This window comes from Ptychodera flava, chromosome 6, assembly GCF_041260155.1.
Source record: "Ptychodera flava strain L36383 chromosome 6, AS_Pfla_20210202, whole genome shotgun sequence".
NCBI classification, from domain to species: Eukaryota; Metazoa; Hemichordata; class Enteropneusta; family Ptychoderidae; genus Ptychodera; species Ptychodera flava.
The window spans coordinates 2,712,038-2,726,759 of record NC_091933.1 but is presented as its reverse complement, the minus strand read 5'-3'; the positions used below and the strand labels follow the sequence as shown (position 1 = coordinate 2,726,759).

The window sequence follows — 14,722 nt, the reverse complement described above, 5'->3', positions numbered from 1 at the left end:
ATAAATGCATGGATATCACGATAATACAATGCAGGCCTTTCCTATGTGTATATTTTGTAAAAGTGATGGAATTGTTGTCGCTGGACATTCTTTTTTCATGATGTCAGATCTCAGTCATATTATCTGACATCATGAAAAAGGCTAGAAAAGTAATCGATACAGTTTCCTTTCAACCCCAATCAAAGATAAAATTGATAAAGAAATCAGCAAATAAATTCTGATATCTTCAAGAATTACAAGACAGTGACGAACCTCAAACCTAAGTTAGCACTACAACAAGCTTATATTTTAGCCTCCATCTTATTTGGCACAGACGCCTTGAGTGTATGATTCATTTTAACAAAGGCATATTGTTTTTTGAATGAAAAAAAGCGGATTTGTTCTTCCGATTGGTGGAATTGTAGATTTTAATTCGTTCTGCAGCTTTCAGCTCGACATCTAGAATATAGATGAGCGTGTCGAACTGAGTCAATGTCGGTATACAGTATTGCGGCAATGACGTCATTTTAGAGGTGATAATCTGGAGCATGAAATCAGAGCGGGCGACGGTTTAATGTATCTGTCATTTTTATCACGAAGGATACTGAATTGAGTTTGCTCATATCAAGTGAGAGAACAACATCTCGTTTTACTGCGTCTTAAACTTACGGTGTTTAAGGAGGCACTGCATAATGGCAGACTTTAAAAAGAAAAGCATGCTTTATCATAAACTAATGGAATTTCTCTGAAAACGTCACAGAGCTAAATTGAAATGGAATGATAGGCGATGAAAGCTATCGAAGTCCTGTCATTTAGTCCGCTGACGACATTATATGAAAGCATTATATTCTGCAATTATCTTTAAATCAGACTGAACATGTTTTGTAATGTATTTGTGTTGAACAGTTACAGCTTTATAGCCAGACGGTTGAAGTCGTCATCAGAATATTGAATAAGCCCATATCATGTTCATCTTAGTGTCCTCTATAATTTCCACGATATTTTATTAAGTATTACATTGAATATTGTATGATATTAGACTAACTGTATAGTCAAAATCATCTCACGAAGGCAATACAGTAGAAACACAAATTTGACTCTACACTTTATGTAGTGTCTTCCTAAAGGATGTTTTATTTTGTTCGTGTCAGTTTGTAGTTAGCCAAGGGAATGGTGAAGACACAAAAGAAACCTGCGCATTATATTGTTAATTGAAAACTACGATGTAAAGACTTCGATAAGGTTCCTGATAAAGAGCTCTGTACGGTAGCCATGTTAAAAGGATAATGTCGGTGTTGATATTCTCTGGAGGATAGAGTCAATAAAATAAATCTTTACACGGTGACGCGCCGATGGCCAAGTCTTTTATCCGTTCTTGTTTGGCATTTGTTTATTCACACAGACGGCCATATTCTTCGCAGAGAACCCGCACTATTGACACAACAAGCTGCAAACTACCCAGTGGACTCAGCGCCATGCCGATGGGTAGAGCAAATAACAGACAGCAAAAACAAAACCAAGCCAAATTCAAACCAACCCTGGCTAAAATTGCTCAATAAAGAGAAAATTCATAACAGTGAGAAGTCCCAAATAAGAGCAGTTCATCTTAATATGAGATGTGCTCCAGCTACAAAGATATGTCTGTCGCCGTGTGGTCAGAAGCTCGCCAGTATTGGGCAGGAAAAGGGAAAGTCCATCATAAAGGTAAAGTTTGATGATTTAAAATACAGAACACATTGCGAATAATTCTTTATACATTTTTGCAAAGGGTACGATGCTTTATTCCGTGTTTGTAGCCATTATTGTTAAATGGAACGTCTTGGTGGTTTGCTTATTGCTGAAGATCATTTTCCATCAATAAAATTGCAGCGTTACCCCTGGATATCAATTTAGGAGACGATTTCTCTCAGTACTCCGTGCAATGATAATCTTAGCCAGAAAACCAATCAAGGAAAATGTACGAGAGGGCGTGCCTTATACAGCCTGTGTTTCTTAGCTTCTTTTACTTACTACGCAGCTAAAATGAGAAACTCTTGGACATTGTGGTAATGCCGCAAGATGTACATTTGTTGTAGGTAAAGCTTTGCATCTACATTATCAATCTATTCATACTGAACAGTTGCTGTCCTGCTTTTTTGTTGTTACAAAACGTGATTTTACATATTATGTCGGTATTTACAGTGCATCAGCACAAATAGCGGAAACCAATACTTCACTTACGGTGTTGAGAAGGATAATATCAAGTCATTAAGCTTTTCGAGAGATGGAACTAGGATTGCCATAGGAACAGGTGGATCTGTCCTCCGTTTGCTGGACAGTAAAAGAGGTAAGAACCATCGTAAACGGTTTGCTGCTTTCATCGATCACCATTATCTGACAGTCATGTTATCCAACAGATTCGAAGTAACAGATCAGCATTATGCATGTCAGATAAACAAGAGGATGACGGGTAGGATACACTACGACTGACGTATTGCTACTAGATGTAATTGTTGATAATGAAATTGTTCTTATCAAGCAAACATATCCTAAGTACCAAATGGAGGAATATACAGCGATATTAGTGCCGATGCCAGCTATCACAAGGCCTCTCTGTTTTTAGGTCACATTTCATTGATTCACGCCAAAATGACTGTAAATAATGCCTCATATTTAAAAGTAACTGTATTATTAAACCGTGGATATTCTGTCACGCTTTAGGTTTAACTAGCCCCTGGTAAAAGTGCACGTTTCTTTTCAATTACAACGACGGTTTAATCCTTCTGATGAGAAGATAAGGTTACTATTACAAGCAATGTACGACACTGTTATATTGTAAGAGAGTATTAATTGGTCGCAATGTAGGCGGGAAACCGGGGACTGGGGCACTACATCCAGGAGTATGTCAGGATATGACAGGGTATCGACTGACAGTGGCTGTAACAAAATACAACTTTCGTTCCTATTAAATAGGGTTGTTTTGGGCGCGGGGGACATCAAAGAGGTAGTACACAATTTATAAAACATTTACCTTGTAGCGAAGGTACAACGGAGGTTAAACTCAAGGCTACGCTATAATAATACCATGACGAAGACTGGCGAAGATGATAAGAAAGACATACTTGAAATCTAGCCATACGCGAAGTAAATTTACTCCAAATGGGAAAAAGGAATCATCAATACATGTAATGAAGTGTTGTGTTTTGTCAACACCGATGTATTGCCTGATCCGAAACGCTTCACGCTCGGAATCCTATAATATCCTATAATCCTATAAATATACAAGATGCATGGTTCATGCAGGTCCAATGCTTGGCATGCGTTCAACACAGGAAGGTTAATGCATGGATTTTCCATCGGATGTCCCGTTTATGTGCATGCTAATATCTATTATCAACAACGATGGATCTACGAAATTGGAAAACAGATTTGTATGCTAGTTTCATAATATGATTATTTCAGTGATGTTTAGTGCGCTATTTATTTAAGACTTTGTTCCGTAACACTGACTGATTAAGACGCAGGTGAACTTTTTCCAGTTGAATGTCAATCTACCTGAAGATTGGTGCGAACCGGATGCGATTTAAGTTCCAGATCTACTATTTCACGACAGTTTACGTTGCATCGCGTCATATTCTTGAAATGCGAAAATGTCTGATAGGTGTAAAACGAATTTCGATAAGACTAGCGTCATTTTATAATCTACTGTGTGAAGACAAGAGCAGAAAACGCTCTGTAATGAGGTTGTCATGCGTGTCCAGTAATATGGAAAGGCCCTAGATTCATTTAAAGATAGTATTAAGACTTGACATGCAGTATTATCTTCTGTTCATTTTGAATTAATTTCAACACAAGTAAGATACCAGAAGGCGTGTTTAATAATTCATGGTTGCTGGTGATCGCAAAATGTCAACACCAACGTCTTTATAGTCTCTGGCGATAGTCTTGTCATGCAAAGACCAGAACAAATACAAATCTGCTTAGGATTATCAGAGAATCAATTCAAAAATATGAAAAGAATTAATGATAATCGCTTTATTTTTCCCATCAAGGGAGAGTGCTTAAAGAGTTGAAGGATGATACACCGATCATACAAGGAACCTGTGTCGATCACGTGACATTCAGTGGCGATGACCGTCTCCTTGTTGCTGCTTACAATAGTGCTAAACGTACAGGTTGCCGGGCCCTCTATGTGTGGAATTTGCAAAGCGAACGGTGGGTTCACAATCCAAATACTTTGTCATTATAAACGTCGCATTCCCCCGTCACACATGTATCCAATTTTAATAAAAGCGTGTTTTTGTCTTGGGGCAGTATTTTGCCGTTGAAAGTATAGAGTCAGGCATAGCACAGGCATGTATCGGAATTACACTGAGTGTGCTCTACCATTTTAGCGTCTTTTTTGTTTGTTTTGTACTGATATTGTTTAAATACAATACCCCGACATCATCTTTCAGTCTAAAACTAGTTTTTATTGCATGCACTTAGAAAGACCCTCAAAATCACGAGATATCACGCCAGCTCTGTCAAATGTCGAGATTACGTATGAGATTATGCTCTGCTGAACGGAGGAAGTCAACTTGATAATCCTAGTTCGTATTTATGACTCACCTTTTGTACAATTTACGGTCGGAAATTACATTTGCTTGGCAGATCTTGGCACAGAGTTTATATACATCGTCGATGAATGACTGCTCGCCGGAATCTATACTCATTCCCATGTCGGGCCACAATCAGCAAATTCTATTGCGTCTGCAGTGTGTTATAAATCATCCATTTCAGTAAGATGACCATCAGTCCCTAACTCTGATGAAATTTATGTCTTACATCCCATGACTGTTTACTTATGCATGGTTTGATTATTTCATCACCCAAGAGAGGGAGTCAGATCAGATTGCGATGTCACCTCTGACACAGTGTCATTTGTAAAAAAAAAAAGTTGATCAAAGCAATACATATAACATAGACTGACTGTTCCACATAAAGCCTCTGCGGGACACAATTTGCTCCAAACACCAAGACCTTATCGTTGACCTCTTAAACTTGCCTAATACTCAGTCGCCAGCTCCTGTGGCAATCAAGTCCCACTGGTGTATACAAGACATCACAACAAAGTTCAAGGAATGCATTGATAGTAGCTGATATAATCGTTTGCATCTATTGGAGAAGTGCCGAAGATTAGCAGTGTTGTATATTCTCGATAAGTTTTCGTTCTCAGAATTTCGAGAAGGACACATCAAACAACAATAGGGTTTGGAAATTCAGTGAAATAGAGTAGAACATGATATTGTCGATGCTATTTTCCCGCAAAGAATGCGAAGTTAAGATAACGACATTTTTTTAATTGTTGAAATCGCCGTATATTTCTGATTTAGCCCTAAATAATCTTCACAAATGCATTAGTGAAGGGATCACGTGAACCCTTCCAGACTCGAATGACTCTGCTTTCATTGTAGTTAAAATCTCGCTTATCAATGTTAGGAGTGAACATCTGTACAGCAGCGAAGCAGAAGAGGGTTGTTATCCGCACTATGGAAACATAAATTCTTTGGCCACTTCTCCTAATTCGGAAATACTCGCCTCGGTGTGCGACCAAAACGTACTGCGAATATGGGACTTGAAAAGCAACCAGTGTCTGTGCGGAGTGAACTGTGATGGCGCTGTCTTGGAAACGCAATCAAACGTTGACAAGTCCGTTGGCTGTTTCAACACTTTGACTTTTAACTCCAATTCTACAAAGTTGGCTGTTACATGCTGTAAGGGACTTGTTCGTGTATACTGTGTAATGGAATCACAAATGGGACAGCTGGTAGCTACCCTCCACCACAGTTCAACTTTGAGACTTCTTGGTGCTCATTACCATCACAGGCTGGAGAACGTACTGTTCACATGCTGCGAGAAAGGAGTGGTGAAGATGTGGAATGTCAATAGCATTGAGCTTTTAGCAACTACTAGTACACCTTCAGGAGAAGTAGTCAAGGATTTTTCATGCAGTTGCCAAGCACCGTTAGTTTGTGTTCTAATGGACAGAGGGGCGGCCCATCTATGGAGCGTTTCTGTTGAAGACCAAATACCAATGTCCTCTGATCCAGTAACACATGTTTCTTTCAGGTAAACACGCCACAAGTAGCTTTTTCTTTACAGTTCTTTTAGGGGCTACAAACAAGCTGTTTTCATTGTGTTCAAGATCTTTGAAATTAAATCTGGGGAAGAAAGAAAACCTATCAGAAAATCTGTCTTGTTAGGAAGTTTATTGGCGGTATCCATATAGAGACAGATCTTTCGAGAGATACTGTTAGGATTCTAAAAAAATGTAAATTAATTCTCTTCTCCAATGCAATTACAATCAATGAACACTTGCATGTCAACCATTACATGATGAATGAATACATTTTAAGTACAACTACAGAGAGTGCCGACTTCAACTCACAAAGCAATATGAAAGTCACAGCCTTTCCTTTCCTTTCCTTTCCTCCTTTTTGAATGTTATATATAAAGTCCAAATGGTAAGCTAATCGCTGTGGTCCATGAGATGTCAAATGTTCTGAAGATTTACAACAGTGATGTCACCGAAGCTTTACAGTCTTTGAAACTTCAAGTTACTGTTCCTTGTGACTGCACGTTTTCAAGCAATGGAGACAGTCTGATTGTTGCAGGCAGAAGTGGTGCACAGGTGAGAGGAACTTTATGATCGGTTTCAGAATCATTGTTAACTGGTTAAGTAATGTCCCCGTTGTAATATCCGAAATGTGATGTGATTAAATAGCGTGTTTTAATGTAATGTAGTGTAGAATGATGTGATGTGACACAGCGAAGTGCAATGCAAATGTTTTAGGTGTTATAATGTGGTGTCATATGATAGTTAACTATAATTGTACTATTCAATATGTTGTATCCATTCTTAGGACTTATGATACCATGTACTATACGTGTGAATAAGTTGTCCTGATAAGTTTTTTGTATGTTTTATTTTTGAGGTTGTACGATTGCAGTCAAACATAATGAAATATACTGTGGAGCTTTTGTGCTTTTCAGTTACAGTGCGATTACTTGTTTAGTTAAAGTGTCGATGCAAAGTGCCCAGAGCTAAATTTCCATCGCACCGTCCATAGCCTTCAGATCGAACATTTTAGTTTTCGTCACTGTTAGCAGCAAACGGCAATAATCGGCATGTAGAAGTTGAAAATGTGTGTCCGCAGTTAGCTTTTCCAGTCTTCCAAAGCGTGTGGAAGTATAGAGGCAGAACACTAGCACAATGATGGAAGTCATACCTCGATGATCGAAGTCATACCTCGATGATCGAAGTCATACCTCGATGATCGAAGTCATACCTATTCTGGAAAGGAATCTTTGTCACGTTTGCAAACTTGGCTCAATGCGTACACTCAGACAGCTCAGGTGCACATAAACATGATAAAAGGTTCACTTTGCCGAGAGTTATCAGAGGTGTACTGGCCAATTCTATTCCGTGTGTCCGCAGGTTCATGAACTTATTATTCAGTCATTCTTCAAAAGCGAAGATTATAGTGTGACAACTAAAAACTCTCATGGAACTAAATCTGATTTATGTATAGATCGACAGCGACATTGCTACCTACAGAGATAAACCCTAAAAAGGCTTGATCACTTTGTTTATGTTATCATGTAGGGATCCATTTAGTGATGTTATGTGACATCACAGTGTACAAAATTCCTCCGAAATGCAAATTTCATTGATCACCATTTGGCCGCGAAGGAGTAAAACTTAGCAAAAAAGGTATTTTTGAAAACTCAGGTCATTAAAGATAACCTGTTCATGGTTAAGGGCGAATCCGTCTCGGGGACAAATGTTCGGACTCTCAAACTTTCACAATTCCTTTTTGGTCTACAGCTTAGGGGTCTCATTTTGAAATTCTTGGAGATTGGAAAGTTTTCACCGCCTTAGTTTTGTGAACACCGAAAATTATGAGTGAACTCTGCGACATCAACCATTTTATGTTTCAAATACCTGTAAATGTGTGGTAATTTGTTTTTCTAGTATTAATATTTGCACAGTAACACCCGCTTTTTTGCTCTTGAGTTTGTAAGTTTGAAAGTTTCATCGAGGAAAGTTGGGGAAAAAGTTTAATTCCTTCAGTTTCGAAGCGCATACTACCCTAAGGTAATTAATTATTTATTTGTTGTTTCATGTTACAACTAAATCCAACATCAAATGCAGGTGTGTGACGTATCATCGGGTCAAGTATCACCGGAAATTACGGACTGTTTCCAAGGACCACTAGTCTCTGCTGTTTTTGGAAGTAACAACAACACAGTTTGTTTCCTTGGTAAAGACACAAATGCCACCCACACCGACAATGGCTTTGTAAGGATCTTTCATCTTGAAACACGGAAAATGGTGTACGAATTTAGCAAAATGATAGGCGACGACGGAAGCAAGCTCAAAGTAACGGAAGATGGATCTACGTTAGCATGTTTTGGCCTCGATGAATTTGGCAAAGAAAGCAGGCTATTATTCCTCGACGCCGACGAAGGAGAATTCATCCACGAACTGAATGTACCACAGTCTGCAAATATGTTTGCAGTTAATGGTGGTTTTACCTTTGCAGCAATTTGTGACCCCGAAGGCAAGGCAGGACCTGTAGTTCAGGTGAATTAACTGTACATTCTGCTATTGTCACAAGCACTTTTCCTCGCCAAAACTGTGTAATTTCAATTAACACAATATTTTTTAAAGATTTGGCGACCTTGGAGATTTCATTCATATTTATAATAACCAATTAGTGTAGTATCGACAACAATGGTACCATTTAGAATGCAGAAACAATGAAGGTGTTTCAATGAAAAGAATAAATCTTCTACAAGTTACAGATCATGTAATCTGTCTAAAGTTTGAAAACATATCTTTGCATACTTGTGCGTTTGCTTTGTGATAAATTATTCGCGCGCACATTGTGCATTCTCTTCATGCCTGTAATAACGTCGACAATAGGTCACAGTGTGAACAGTTACAAGGTGTCAGGTGCTGTTTTCCCTGATATTTCTAATTTCCGTTAAATTTCTTCCTTTACGGATCCATGGCAGTTGTGGGATGTCGTTCAACAGTTGATTGTGGCAGAATATCTCCCGTACTACAATGGACTGATAACAAGCGTTGCCATGACAACAGATGCTCGATACCTGCTATGTGCTGGTAAAGACGCTGTTCATGTCTGTCAGATATTTCTACATGATGACCTGAATGGAAGAAAACAAATGTTGAAGAAGTCAGCCGTGAGAAGACAATGGACTGCGGATCCAGGATCCCAGGTTTCTGGCAAACAACCATGTCTTAGAAAGAGATACAAAGAGTCGGGTAATAATGATTTTATCGATGTAATGCGTTTAAACTTAATGCTTTCCTTCTTTCCAGGAGAAAGTAGATAAATAAATAAAATAGGTGTCGACATATTCTATCCAGAGAACTGTTGCGACACTACACTTCGTAATGATCAAGAGCAAAACGTTTGAGAATTTACTATTCAATATGTTCTTCAAATTTGTGTAAGACAGTCTGCCAACGAGATGCTGATGTTCAAATTAGTTGATATGATAGTTTAATTCAAGCACAAAGATATTATAACGATGAATAACGTTTTCCGGAATCAACACCAGTGCAATGTCGAGTCCTACAGAGTAGAAGCAATTACCCATGTAATACCCGAGGGAAATTCATACACCGATACGACAATACACACGTTAATATGTAATAGCATACAGGCATTCAGATTCAGGCACGAATATCTGCATCAGTACAACACAGAGAGCAATGTATGCAGTTTATTCAATTTGCAATAATCCCCGAGGTATTATGAAATCTAGAGACAAATTCTGTTTGAATAAAGACTACAGCATCGAATTTATGATTGCAAAAGGCGGCATGTAAAGCTATAGTAGATTGATGTCTATTACAACCCTGGAAATCATGAGCAAATTCGATCTCTGACTGTTACTGTAGCACCACACGGTGTCGTTAAGGTTTAATTTATACGTAAACAAACTCTTTCAACGTGTCAAATTTGTGAATGCCGCCTTCAATTAATATTGTAATATTTTTATTCCATAAAGCAAAGTCAAATCAAATGTCAGCATTATACCATAATTTTATCTTCACAATATTGTATGCTTCTCTATCATAAACAGCGATTTTTTTCTCTCCCCTTGTTCTAACAGGTTCAAATGCACAGCAAAATTTCCTCGGTGAAATCGCAGATGTTGGTTTATTTTTTACTCCAACAAGGACCAATACAACAGTTACAGGTACAAGACCAGCTTCTGTCGGTCCAAGACTGCGGTTCGTTGTCGGTGATGATGACGGCAATTCTCATGCTCTAGAATTAGTCACATGAATTGAACGGGGACTTAAAACGATATCAAGTGTTATGGTGGTGCTCGTCGGTGAATCAAAGACGCCCTGATTATTGCTAACTGTTACATGTAAACATGGAAATACACACTCTCTGTGTCATGCGCACTACGAGAGAGCAAACCAATAGGTTTCTTGTCGTTCATGTATTGACTGGTCTGGTGTTCAATCATTCTATATGTAGTATAAATCAATGTAAAATATTTGAATTGCATTGTGTCAGGACAAACTAATTTGGATAATCGTAGCGATAGATTCACATTTGGGTGTATCAATACGTTGGAAATGCAATTGTTTTTCAGCTTTTCTCAAATTCTAGAACGTAGAATGTATTGTATAAATTTCAATTTCACTCGAATTAATTGAAAATAGAATAACAGACGTGTCGCTTTCAAGTCCTGCCTCATTGCTTACATGTTAAATGGTTGATAATTATGGCGCGATGAAATAATAAGCACGTGTTTTTTGTGCACAAGTATAACTTAGGAGAGCCTGAATTTAATACGGAAATGTATGTAGCTTAATTTATAAAGTCCTAGCAACTTTTTCATGATGAAAGGAATAAAATTTTAATGAGTTTCTGTTGTACAACCTCTATAAGATAACTCAGTCACCAATAAAAGAGTTTACAATACATTTTGGGTCTCAGCATATCGTTCCCAAACTATTCATCGTTTAGCTAATTCTATCATGTATCATTACCCTTTCAATATTCACTGTATCCTGGAAACACGTGTAGGCTTTGTTATTGGAAACAAAATGTTTCTGATGGGAATATTCCATTTCTAGCCATTGACTTTTAACGATCTTTGGATGTTTTATATGTTTAGGTTTTACGAACCTTTACTAATTCAGTTTAAACTCAAAATAACGAATTATACTTAATCCTGTCACTGGGGGCGCTCTTTTGATCTACATGACGACTGTCATATACACTTTCACATAAACCCTTGAAATATGACTTACCTGGAAATCAGTTTCTATTTGAAAATTTGTCACATGTATAATTAAAGTGACGTTCTACAAATATTTCTTATCCTGTAGTTATGTTTGCAAGTACACCAAAACTTGCATGGCTGGCTAGCGCCGCTCAAGACACGTATTTTACACACATAAGCGACGAACATGAGTAATTACCGTAATGACGGACACTACAATGCCATAGACCCTAATAACCTTTTTAGGGTCAACGAAAACGCAAAGGAGATAAGGAGATGGATTTTTATATTATGTTTTATTAGTCAGTCATTCGTACCTCGTCAAAAATAGATGTTACAGAGTTAAGGTGCATCTCAAAAATAAACAGTCAATGTGTCATCATGGCGTTCCCGAAGATACATACGTTTCAGTTTTTGTAAACGCTTAAAACACGAAGGCTTGAAACTACAACCAACTTTTGAGTTTTCGAATGTCATAATATTCGAGATATTTAGGACGGTTAATGACATACCCTTCTTTCGTATACCCGGTGTATTAACATCCATTTGATTGGTTGAAGGATTTCATACTAAGTCTGTTTCTTGAACAGTGCAAATGACACAATATTTTGGTTGCCATGGTTTCAAGCTGTAGTGGAATTCCAGTACCTGTACTGTAAACATACACGTCACATCCACCGACTTTTCAATGAATGCGACTTAGTTATATTCTGTGTTAGGCGCCAGCTAGGTCTACAGTTTTAAACTTTTAAGTATTTCTAACACCAAATTAAATTATAACAGTGCAAAGTATTCATATCAATATTTACAATATTTGTGCGTACCTTGAAATTTCGTTCGACAGAACTAGTCTTCCTCCATACACCTTGACTTGCTCCAAGTCTGTGCACATATAAATATAAAAACAGTATAAATTGAAGGAATGAACTTCAGCAAACTGTCGCGTTAGTGATAGGCTATTGCGTTATGTAGATCGTTGGGTGAACGCGCTGGCCAGCCAGCTGCAGTAACTGCTGCCGAGAAAAGCCAAGCAAATTGGGTAGTCTTCCATATATCCTCTAAATGCAAATAAGTTACCTTTCACAATTAATGAACAGATAAATAAATAAATAAATAAACGCCTACGCGAGAAAAATGAAGCTGCGTACAGCAAGCCAAATTAAGTCGTATCCTTACAAATACTGGCCAGAAAATACAGAGAAAACACCAAAGCGGAATCAGTAACAATTCAGATGGAAGGAATAACAGATACAAATATCAAGCTGATAAATTATCATCAGTTGCTTTGACTGATTAGATGCTGTTTGACTCAAAATTAAATGGGCAAGTAACTGTAATGTTAGTGACTTCTTCACTAGTTTTTTTTGAAGTCAACTACAGTTTCATGTTGTGAGATGCACAGCGTTCAGTTTGACAATTCTGCCTGTACATGTATTAGATTTCATTACTGCTGATGAGTGATTTCTAGTCCGGACCAGAATTCAAATGTAAACAATAGCAGTGCATTTTTGCTCTAACTTATAAACGCTGTGTTAACAAGCCAAATAATTTGTGATTTAACAATGGTTTTGGGAGTATAACTAGAACTTGTAATTGACACTCAAAACTAAAATATGAAACAAGTCATCAATGTTATAGCTATTGACCCCTTAATGTGAACCGGGACTTAATATGTTTGAGGGCGTGGCAGGTAAATTTCACTTCGTAGCTGCAGCAAGTGTGAGCTGATTCTGTGTGCAGTGAGAGTAAACCTTTTAGGAATATTAAGATTTCGTGCTAGAACCTGACGAGCAGAATAATCAAGTAAGCAGAAAGTTGTCGTGTCGAGGAAATATCCATTATTTTTTAGATCAAAGATGAATGTGCCGATTAACTATTTTGGAGATTTTAGTATATCAAGAATTTGCAGTGAAATGGGGCAAGTAGCTTACAAACACCTAAACTGCAGGCAATGATGGCCCTGGTCAGGAATCGTAACGACGATATTAAATCAAGGTCTTGTAGACATCTTGTTTATTCAACAAGATAGGGACGAGTAATAATAGAAGCTTCAGAGCTTGCTTAGCATAGAAATGACGAGGTAGCCAAATTTCCAATTATAAGTGATAGCATATAAAAAGGCACTTTATCTGGCTTTACAAGTTGGGAAATTATGGTTATGATATGTCGAGAACTTGGAGCGAAAAACGCTTCTACATTACTTACGAATAGCGTGTAAGTATGTTTGAGAAAGAAAAGTTACCCCAATTCAATTAATATATGATCCAAAACACTTCTAGTTCTCTCCTTGGTTGTTGAGCATTTCAAACAGCGATTCAGGATTACGGCGACCTTGACACAAGGACAGAAAATAAATATAAGTCAAACATTAAACAAACGGTTGAAGTTTGGCAATATTGTATGTGACCGTCATTCTTTGCCCCATTGGAGAACGTATTGTTGATTACGCAAAAACGAGACGCGAGAAAGCTGAGGTAATTTCGTCAACAAGTTTTGATTTTGAAATGCTATGAACTACAAGGATTTAAGATTTATCTGAAAACATATTCACTTGGAGCATGTTGTCTCATGGACTCTTTTTTAATCTGCTTGTCGCGATGGAACCAAGGCAATATCTGTTGCTGCCCGATTCAATGCATGCTTCGACAGCTGTTCTGAAACGATCGAAGATAGAAATGAAAACACCAAAAGCAAACCCTCTACAGACATATCATGAGCGTTTTGTTCAAATTGAAAATTAAACATGTATGAGTCCTTCATATTTCCAATAACCGCGCCCCCTAGAGGATACGAGACGAAACCATTACGTGTTGTCTATCAATGGAAGCAACATAAATTACGTTCCCGTGTGAACCAAATAAAATACAAGCTTGTCATCATTTGTGATGGAAGATGATTAATGAGACGCACTGCGCCATAACGTGATAAATCATGTATGTGTAACCTTCGTCCGTCAAAGGAAGAAATTCAAACTAACATTGAGCTAAGTCCGCTTTCAAGTAGGGTAGTATCGTGGATCATAAATCTAGACGTACCCATGTACAACTTAACTTTTGAACAATAATGAACTCCGACACACAATCACTTTAGTAGACGCTTTTGAGTATTATGGCAAAGATAAACAACATGCTTGCAATCATTTGTTATTCACATTATACATGTTAGTTGAAACTACTTTTGAAATATAGAATTGCATGAGAGAGATTAACTAGAATGCAAATCACTATTAGCCACGATTGAGAATCTGTTTCACCTTGGAGACAGACACTGCAACTTTTAATTGAAGTTCCCAGTGATTTTTTCTGAAATCAAACAAAAGCAAGATGTTTATTCATGTCTTAACATACCTGTGTGAAATAACTTAAGTACTTGGTCAAAACTGCATAAAAAACCCTATAATACTTGCTGTATAAACATGGATTATTGCCTGTATTTTAGCTGA

At 37.7% G+C, this 14,722-nt stretch overlaps 1 protein-coding gene across 2 annotated transcripts in view; it reads left to right on the top strand.

Annotated features, from left to right (window-relative positions):
* The window catches only part of LOC139134591 (NACHT and WD repeat domain-containing protein 2-like), an 84,436-nt gene extending 73,458 nt beyond the window's left edge, over positions 1 to 10,978 (top strand). For both annotated transcript variants that reach the window (XM_070701504.1, XM_070701503.1), the window contains exons 12-19: positions 1,382 to 1,683; positions 2,161 to 2,305; positions 4,011 to 4,173; positions 5,440 to 6,069; positions 6,457 to 6,631; positions 8,156 to 8,587; positions 9,022 to 9,292; positions 10,150 to 10,978. In XM_070701504.1, coding sequence (XP_070557605.1) covers positions 1,382 to 1,683; positions 2,161 to 2,305; positions 4,011 to 4,173; positions 5,440 to 6,069; positions 6,457 to 6,631; positions 8,156 to 8,587; positions 9,022 to 9,292; positions 10,150 to 10,325 — 2,294 coding nt within the window. In that variant the 3' untranslated portion in view covers positions 10,326 to 10,978. The remainder of the gene's footprint in view (positions 1 to 1,381; positions 1,684 to 2,160; positions 2,306 to 4,010; positions 4,174 to 5,439; positions 6,070 to 6,456; positions 6,632 to 8,155; positions 8,588 to 9,021; positions 9,293 to 10,149) is intronic.
* Positions 10,979 to 14,722: the final 3,744 nt, after the last annotated feature.